The sequence below is a fragment of the Nematolebias whitei genome, chromosome 2 (genome assembly GCF_014905685.2).
Source record: "Nematolebias whitei isolate Nwh7 chromosome 2, NemWhi1, whole genome shotgun sequence".
In the NCBI taxonomy this organism is placed as follows: Eukaryota; Metazoa; Chordata; class Actinopteri; order Cyprinodontiformes; family Rivulidae; genus Nematolebias; species Nematolebias whitei.
The window spans coordinates 9,038,476-9,048,570 of NC_056499.1; the positions used below are offsets into that span (position 1 = coordinate 9,038,476).

The following is a 10,095-nucleotide window of genomic DNA, read 5'->3' on the forward strand; positions in this document are numbered from 1 at the left end:
AAGATGTTCAAAAATGGTCTTTGAATTTGTTTCCTGCAATAAACAGACTCGTACTTGTGCAGGACGCGTCACAAAGCCTGCGGATGACAGAAAGTTCAGTCCAGTTTTATAGCTCTGTTCATGTGATGACAAAAGACAAGTAAAATAGGTGAGAAAGGAATTGTGCTCCGTGTTCTTTGATAACTGGGCTGTTGTTGACGTACTCCTGCTCTATTTAGATTAAACATGGACCAGTTAGACAAGATATCAATCATGAGATATATTTGTTTTAGCCAGATAAAACAGGAGATGCATGATTCGTCATTATTTCAAAACACGCTGAACATAGTATTTTTCCACTGTGAAGACAGACGCATGCATACGAATTTTATATTTAAGGTAAAGTACAAAAGTTATCTGTAACTGGAACAAAGTGGATCACTGCCAGCTTTAAAGTTTTCAGAACAGCGTGAACGTTTTTATTTACAAAATTTAATGACTTCGTTGTGGCCTGCTGCAGAGAGTCGAAGGGAGATAATTGTCTTTCTATAGCGACAAACCAATTCAATATGGCCGCCACAGTTCAAGTTCATTGTCATTCACATCACATGTGGTACATGAGGTGGAACGAAATTATGTACTCAGGGTCCAAGTTACACCCAACATCTAACTGCTAACAGCCTACAGCTAACTGACATTAGCACAAAAAGTGGCTGCAACTTAGTCACCTTGACAGTTATTAAGCTAATATTTATGATACGCGTTCCTTAAAGAATGCCAAGCTTGAGTTGTTGAAAACCATTTTCAAAATAGCATAAAGTCAAAGCAAACAAAAAATTATTTTATGTGGTCTCAGTTCAAGAACACACACTTTTGACCACACGCACGTGCGTGTCTTGTGAAAGGAAGCTGTGTTGACTGCAACAACTTGTGTAATCATGAAAGTATTTATAGCTTACAAATATTTTTACCATCCAAAATTAAAGCCGATTTCAACACAGACAGTTAAACCAAGACAAAAAAAAAAAAAGCAAAACACACATATTAATGCAAACTGTTTAAAGCAGAGAAGTCTGTGTGCTAAAGGAGCTCAGATTCATCTATCCATCTCAATCCTTCCACTTACAGCAAGAAGTACTTCTGTCCTTGGACTCTGCCTCCTCACAGGTGGACAAATTAAGGAGATCCTTCCACCGCTCAACAATATTCCCAGTCTAAGTCAGCAGTTTCCCACCTAAACTAATGGCTGGGATGGAGCTTGCGTTCCCTTTTTGAGTTGCTTAACATTTTGCCAGAACTTCCTTTGGGCCAACCAAAAGTCCTTTTCCAAATTCTCCCCATGACCGAGTATTTGCATCAACTGCTTCGTGAGTCCTTTCTTCAGCTTAACAGCCTCCATCACTGCTGCTCTTCACCAGTAGGTCCTTCAACAACAGGCAGCAAAGACCTTCAGGCCACAACATCTGGAAAAGGCCCTGAACACGGCTCATTCAGATTCCATGTCCCAATCTCCCCCGGCACATGTGAAAACTTCTTCTGGACTTGAGATGAACTCAGCTCGGCCACTCTTTACCGGAGTGTCCAAGACATACAGTTCTGATGATACGATGACAAAAACGATCAGCGTTTGGTCTAAAATGGTCTGATACCAAAGCACATTTATGGACCACCTAACATGGTGTTCTTTATGCCTAGCAGAAAAGTCCAGTAACAAGACCATCTCCAGGGTTCAGATCTTTACAGACAACTCCATCATTGTCCACATGGGAGCAAGACTGCAAAGGTCCCATCAGTGAGTGGTAGTGTTATGACAGATTTATTATTCTTGTTCCATCACTTGCACGTTGCAGCTGATAAAACAAACTGAAAACAGGAAATATAAACCTTTCCACTTCCAGAAACACAGATTACATCTATTTCCACTCGATGCCTCATGTTGCGTCACCATTGTTGTAGCAATACAAACCAGTGAGACGGAAAACAATAAAAACATAAGACACAAAGACAAAATAAGTAAAAATGCCTTTTGTTTTTTTAATGAAAAATCAATAATATAAGGTTTTACTTTTGTGCTTGATTGATGTCAATACTTTAAAAGTAATACATTTTTGTTTGAACTTTTTTGGTGTGATTAGCGGTAAACAAAAGTTTGAATGCTGATTGCGTTCCTGCTCTGCTCGTTCGGGCCAACGGGATGTGACATTTGTAACTTTTAGACTTTTTAAAATGTTAAACTTATTTGAAATAATTTTTTCATAAAAATACACCGACATCTCTTCAAGTCATTTTTTTGGAATCTGATTAAGCATCCTTTCTCTTCTTTGCTACTCTTAGCCACAGTTCTGCTATTTTAACTTAGTTTCTGTTACGTAAAAAAAATTTAAAAAAAAGTTTTGTAAGCTCAATCATCCAGGTAGCTAAAAACAAAAACGGTTAAATCCTGTCAGGTAATTTCATCTTGCAGGTACCATTTAGCTGATTTTAGCTTTGAGCTACTATTTTCCCTTATTTTAGCTACCATTTTGTTGATTTTAACTTTTAGCTACTGTTTGTTTAGCAAATTTTAGCTTTTAGCTAATATTTTGTACATTTTAGCTTTTAACCACTGTTCTGCTATTTTTAGCTTTGAACTACCATGCTAGTTTTTGCTTTCAGGAGCTGTTTGGCTAACTTTAGCTGCAATTTTCTCGTTTTAGCTTTTAGCTAACATTTTGCTGAATTTAGCTTTTGGATACTGTTTTGACATTTTTAACCTTTAGCTACAGTTTTGCTGATTTTAACGTTTAAAAGCAACTTTAGCTTTACGCAACTGTTTTGCTAATTTTAGCTTTTGTTTTGCTGAGATTAGATTTTAGGTACCATTTTGCTCATTTAGTTTTAGCCAATTTTGTTGTTCTTAGCTTTTAGTCACTCTTTTGCTGTTTTAGCTTTTAGCTACCAGTTTGCTAATTTTAGCTTTTAGCAACAGTTTGCAGATTTTAGTATTTATCTACAGAGTTTATTCCAACTTTAGTTTTTAGCTACAGTTTTGTTGCTTTACACTTTGGTTCTACTTGTTTTAACAATTTATTCTGCAAAGAATTAGAAAAAAATGTATTCTGCATTTTCACAGAAAATACAATTTTGAAAGCTAATTTCTGTCTATTTTTTTACAAACTGCACAATTCTAAAATCTTTAGTAAACAGGCTTGTAAACAAACAGAAGCTCAAAATCAGAATACGAACAACTGTATAAAATGACAAAAACATTTAAAAAAAAAAATGAAACTTTCAAAAGCTTTCTACTTCTTTAACTTTATTTTTTTTTTACTGTTTGTAGTTGATGTTTGCTCACTTGACCGTGCTTTAGTCCCGGCATACGTCTACTTAAGCAAAGCAACTGATAAAGCTGTTTAAGCAAAGAGATAATGGCTTTATGATCGAACGTAAAACCAGTAACGAGTTGTAGATGTGCTTGGAAGTAGAAAACGTGTTGTAATCACACACAGGAAAGGGAGTGAGAGAGAGGGTAAAAGCAGATGTTATGACACTCCCATTCTCTTTAGCTGCTGCTCCTGTTGATCCACGCACCAGGAAGATAAAAAGGTAAGAAAACCTTTGTAATTAGCATCAAAATGATCCTAATCAGCTCTTAACACAGACATTAATTAGGTTATAAACGCTTTGCATAGACCCACTGGTTACTGTTGACTATGAAAAGCTTTTAATCTGAATTAACATCTGTAACTTTGACTTTGCTGCGTTCAGCGGGACAATTTTTTCAAGACACCTACACACAAATATTTCTGCTATTCCAACATTCAGTTTTAACCCCAAGGCAACTTAGTTGTACAATTGACAAATTCCTTTCACTTTAATCATTAATGTTAATCCACCTACGGTGCGTACCTTAATGCATGTTAATACACGTGAGCTTCTTCAAAGCTGTTCTGAGGACAAGTACATTTACACAGGATAAAAAAAAAAAGAAATGCAGATTCTTACTACTTTGGTTGTCGTGCCACAAAAAATAATTGCAAGAGAAAGGAAGCCTGTGGTCTTCAGATTGGGTTGTGGAAACGGCTTCAGACTGTTTTGCACATTAGGTGATAAGTAGATGTGCAATGTTTCTCCTTTTCTGTTCAAGCCTTTTCAAACGTGTCGACTTTGTTTCAGCTCCTCAAAGTAAATGGATGCCTCAAATAAAACAAGTCAGCCGTGGGAAGAAGAGGCTTCGAGGGGAATCCAGATTGCAGTCACCCTGGTCATATTTCTGGTGAGAAACGCTGAGGATGAAATTCTGCTGCACACACGCTGATTTGTTTGAAATTGTTGCTTCCCTTACAGCTCAATGAAACACTTCATTTCTCTTGAAAATCAATTTAGTTAAAATAAAATATTTAATGCATGTCTTTATGTGATAAGAGTAAACAAAACATTGTGAAAATAAATGATTTATTTTCATGCTACAGACAGGTTTGTTGGTACACTTGAAAATATCATTACTGTATTTTCCACCGCACACGTCGCATTAATCCAAATATGTCTAATAAAATGGAAAAAACATTAAAAGTCGCTTCGCCGTATAAGTCGCATCTATTATGCGTCACCGCTGACGCGTCACGTTTGTTACGCGTCTCCGCTGACAACCCGGAAACATTGGCTGGTGCGCTAAAAATTGATTGGCTGCCAAATGGCGGCCGCGGGAGCATGCACAGGACTTTAACAAGAATTTAACAAGATTAACACTTAAAAACAATTATTTGTTTTAAAATTATAGTAAAGGTGTGTCTCAGTTGAACTTTTACGTAATAAATGCACTTCAATGGTCAAATTAGCTGCATTTCGCCGGGTTGGTGCAGCAAAATGAAGCTGATTTGACGGTTGCTCCAGGCGTGATCCCAGAGATGGACGAAGGTGGCAGAGTATGGCAAGCTGATTGTGTCATTAATAGCCACTTTTAAATATAACGACACAAAGGCATGCCATACTACTCGAGTGCCATCTAGTGGCTGAAAATGGCAGTGTTCAATATTTTCAGTGTCAGAATGAATGAAAACGGTAATATCTCAAACAAAAATTGGTTTATAAATATGGGGGGGAAAGAAAACAAATAAGTCGCTTCAGTATATGTCGCAGGGCATGTAAATTGTGCAAAAAACTGTGACTTATAGGCCGAAAAATACAGTAATCTTGCATTTAATCAAACTACATCTTTATTTGGAATGGAAGGGAGGCTCCAACCGATTGTGGAACCTGATTCAGGAGACTCATTCATTCATTCAACCTTTATTTAGACAGGTAAATCCCATTGAGCCTCTAGGACTCATTTACAAGAGAGACCTGAACTCAGGTGTGGCTTCTATCCTGGACGTGGAACAGTGGACCAGCTCTTCACCCTTGCAGAGCTGCTAAGGGTCATGGGAGTTTGCCTCTTCAGTCTACGTGTGTTTTGAGGAACTAAGCTTATGAACGTGTTCCTCGAGGCATCCTGTGGGGGGTGCAACAGGAGTATAGGGTGCCCGAGTTGCTCTTAAAGGCTATCCAGTCCCTGTATAACCAAAGCAGGAGCTGTGTCCACATTCTTGGCACCAAGTCGAGCTCGTTCCCAGTGCGGGTTGGACTCAGCCAGGGATGTCCCTTGTCTTTGATCCTACTTGTGGTGACAGGATCTTGAGATGCAGTCATGGAGAGGAGGGTTTGGGAACCCCAGGCTCTCATCTCTGCTTTATGTAGATGATGTGGTTCTGTTTGCATCTTCAGGCCAAGACCTTCAGCATGCACTGGGGCTGTTTGCAGCCGAGTGTGAAGCGACTGAAACAAGTCCCTCTAAAGTCTGAGGCTATGGTTCTCAACCGGAAATGGGTGGAATGCCTCCTCCGGGTCAAGGGAGGGACTTTGCCTCAGGTGGAGGAGTTCAAGTATCTGAGTGTCTTGTTCATGAGTGATGACAGGATGGAGAGGGAGCTGCATCGACGGATTGGGGCATCGTCCTCAGTAATGAGGGCATTACTTTGGTCTGTTGTGATGAAAGAGCTGAGTCAAAATGCAAAAATCTCAATTTACTGATTTGTCTACATTTTAACTCATACCAGTGGTCATGAGTTTTGGATCATGACGAAAGGACGAGATCCCAGATCACACTAGAGAGTGCAGAGCTCTCTGAGGGGCTCAGAACGAAGACTACCGTAGATATCCATGTTAAATGTAAAGGTAAAGGCTACACACTCATGAACCCAGCTGCCAGTATTGTTAAAAAGTAGAAGGCTCATGGGACTGTAGCCAAACTCTCAGGACGTGGACACAAGCAAAAGAGCAACCCTAGATCGATCAAATGGTCAGTGTGGATGTGTGAAAAAGAGCAGAGAAAATCATCAAAAACCAAACTGAACTTCAAGGTCAAGACAGCTTCGATAGATTGCACCATTTGTTGTGTTTTGACATAAAAGGGGTCCTCTACTAAATAACAAACAAACAATGGGGAAAAAAAGCAAACAGATTAATTCACCAAAATGCACGTTGATGAGCCAGTTTTTGGAAGAATTACCTCGTGAGACAAAGCTGAGGCGTCTGGGCCAACCCCATCAGCTCTAAATTTACTGAGGGAAATGTGATGCTTTCCAAGAACAGAACACCATACCTTCTGTGAAACGGAGCAGTGTTTTGTTCTAGGGTTGTTTTGCAGCATCTATCACATGCAACATTGAATCTGTGCAGAGTACAATTAAGTCTCAAGAACACCAAGGCACCCAAGAGTAAGATGTACTGCCTTGTGTCAGAAAGCTCAGCCTGGGTTACAGGTCATGGGTCCTCCAACAGGGTAATAACCCAAAAACATGAAGATAAAAGCATCAATAGCTGAGAAAACAAAATATTATCCTTAATTGGCTCCTCATGAGCCTAGCTCTTAATCCTATTGAACACCTCTGGAAGGATCCAAAGGAGAGTGGGCCGAACTACCTGTTGGCGAATGTCATGTCTCCGTGAAGAACTGGTGCTGCAAAAGATGCTGCTACAAGATTTAAAATTGGAGTATCACCTTTTTTTGGTCCATGCCATTTACATACTTGAAATATTCAAATGAATCATAAAAAGTAAAGTCCGACATTAAAATTTCATGTTGAAGTTACCTTGAAGATAGTTTTTCATCGTTGTAAAAGGGTACCAACAAATTTGCCTACATCTGTATTTCATTGTATTCAGTTTTATAAACCAAGACAACCCTTGCTTTAGTTTACCGAATAATTATTTTTATAAGTTTCATTTGATGAGTAAGAAAAAACACAACCTGCGATAAAGACTATTCCATTTACAGGTAAGCAGTCAGGTTGTAGCTCTTGAGTTTTCATGAACGTATCCATCTTTACTTCCAACATGAACCTTAAAACAAGTGCTTATTTCTAGTTTAGGTTCTGTCAGATGGAAACTAACTGCTCACTGCTGTTCTTTGGTTCCTGAAGGTGGGCATACCTCTCAATGGACTGGTGGTTTGGGCACTTGGACGGCGACGTTCTCGTCACCTGGTTCGCAGGGGAAGTACCGAGGAGACGCATGCTGCCAGCAGTTTTCGAGTCTACGTCTTGAACCTGGCCCTGGCTGACCTGATCCTGCTCATGCGGACCCCCCTCATGGTTGGCTACCTCATCCATAAGTACAGCTGGCCGTTTGGGGAGATCTTCTGTAGACTGATCATGTTCCTTCGAGGCCTGGGGCTGTATGCCTCGGCTTTCCTTTTATGTGCTGTGGCCGTGGAGCGCTGCTTGTGCCTGCTGAGACCCGTGTGGGCTCGACTGCGACGACCCCACTGGGCTGTTCCTCTGACCTGTGGCCTCTTATGGCTGGCGGCCTTAATCTTCTCAGCCCCGTACATCCACTTTGCTGTTCTGGAGGAAAAGAATGGGACACTACAGTGCTATCTGAGTGGGAAATTCAATATGGGTTTGTTTGTTACAGAAACGATAGCAGGTTTCATGTTGCCCCTTCTGGTGTTTCTTGGGAGTAACCTGGCTGTTTTGGTCACCATTAAAAAAGTTCTGCCTCCAACACCAACCTCTACAAACCTATCGATGGCGCGGAAGATGGCTAGGGTGTACCACGTGCTCTTTGTCACCATGCTCCTCTTCCTCACCTGCTGGGTGCCCTATTTTGTTTGTCGGTTTCTGTTGGCCCTGACACCCGAAGGGTCTCATTTGCACATTTTATACAAATATGCCAAATACATTTCTCTGTTCCTGGTGTACGTTAAAAGCGCTCTCAATCCTGTGCTGTACGTGTTTGCTGCCAGAGGCCTGGGCCACGCCATCAAAGCTTCCCTCGTCTCAACAATCGAACGACTTTTTAACGAAGACTCCTTTGAGTCCGTACGGAGAAAGTCCGCGAAGAACTCGCAGCTCTAGCCAAAAAGCTCACCAGTGTTTTTGACTTTGTTGGTTTGAGTTAATTGTATTATAAATGCGAGTCAGAGGGAGAAATAGTTTTAAATGTTTTTAAAAAGTTGTTTGAACATATTGGAACTAATTGAAAAAGGTACATTTTTGTTGTTGTCCATCTTGTGTTGTACATAAGGGAAGGTTTATTTGCACAATAGGATCTTTATTATTAAACAAGTTTTTTGTTGTTCTAAAAGTTGAATCCTATGTAATTTATTTAACCTTAACAAGAATTTTCCAAGACCAATGACCCTAATTAAGATGTTTCAGTGGCTGGATATTTTACATTTAACCAACTCTATTATTGCAAAAATAAATAAACACACATATATATACTGTATATATGTTAAATAATGTTTAAAACATTAAACAAAAAACGGTGTATGCATATGTACTCAGCCCTCAAAACTGAATAATTTGTAGAACCATATTTGCAGCAGTTACAGCAAGTCTCCAAGATCTCGTCCATTCTCCGAGTCCAAACTTCTGCAGCTCCTTCTGACTGGATGGGTGCCGCTCGAGTCCAACAATCTTTAAATCGAACCAGATATTCTCAGTTGGACTGTGGTCCGGGCTTTGACTGGACCATTCCTGGACCTTTAGCTGGTTCTCCTTAAACCAGTGGAGTGTTGCTTCAACAGTGTGTTCAGGACAATTGTCCTGTTGGAAGGTGGTCGTCTGTCCCAGTGTCCAGTCTCTGGAAGACTTCAAAAAGTCCTCTCAAGGCTCCCTGCATTTTTACTCCATTCATTCTCCATTCCGTTTGGGTGGACGACCCTCTCTCGGCGGGGTCGTTGTGGTGGCATCATCTTTCCATTTTCTAATAATAGATTAATAGATTTTTAAATGGAGATTTTTGTGATGTTAAAAATTCTGGGATAATTTTAATAACCCAGCCCTGAGCTGTACTTCACAAATTTGTCTCTAACCTGTGTGGAGAGTTCCTTGGTCTTCGTGATGCCTTTTAATTGGTGGTTTAGATCATTTGAGATAAATTGCTCACATTTGAATCCTATTTAACAAACTATGTGGGTTCTGAAGGTTGGTGTTTCAAAACAAATGAACTGAAAAAATATACAAACCTTATTCCAAAAAAGTTGGGACACTAAACAAATTGTGAATGAAAACTGAATGCAATGATGTGGAGGTGCCAACATCTAATATTTTATTCAGAATAGAACACAAATCACTGATCAAAAGTTTAAACTGAGAGAATGTATCATTTTAAGGGAAAAATCTGTTGTTTCCAAATTTCATGGCGTCAACAAATCCCAAAAAAGTTGGGACAAGTCCATTTTTACCACTGTGTGGCACCCCCCTTCTTCTTCCAACACTCAACAGACGTCTAGGGACAGAGGAGACCAGTTTCTTAAGTTTAGAAATAGGAATGCTCTCCCATTCATGTCTAATACAGGCCTCTGTTCAATCGTCTTGGGCCTTCTTTGTCGCACCTTCCTCTTTATGATGCGCCAAATGTTCTCTATAGGTGAAAGATCTGGACTGCAGGCTGGCCATTTCAGTACCCGGATCCTTCTCCTACGTAGCCATGATGTTGTGATTGCTGCAGAATGTGGTCTGGCATTATCGTGTTGAAAAATGCAGGGTCTTCCCTGAAAGAGATGACGTCTAGATGGGAGCATATGTTGTTCTAGAACCTGAACATAGTTCTCTGCATTAATGGTGCCTTTCCAGACATGCAAGCTGCCCA

General features: G+C 40.0%; 1 protein-coding gene across 1 annotated transcript; it reads left to right on the forward strand.

Moving 5' to 3' along the window:
- Positions 1–4,147: 4,147 nt before the first annotated feature.
- LOC119425430 (C3a anaphylatoxin chemotactic receptor) lies at positions 4,148–8,418 on the forward strand. The gene is made up of 2 exons (XM_037692959.1): positions 4,148–4,234; positions 7,419–8,418. Exons 1-2 carry the CDS (start codon positions 4,148–4,150, stop codon positions 8,352–8,354), a joined length of 1,023 nt encoding a protein of 340 aa, XP_037548887.1. The 3' UTR covers positions 8,355–8,418.
- Positions 8,419–10,095: the final 1,677 nt, after the last annotated feature.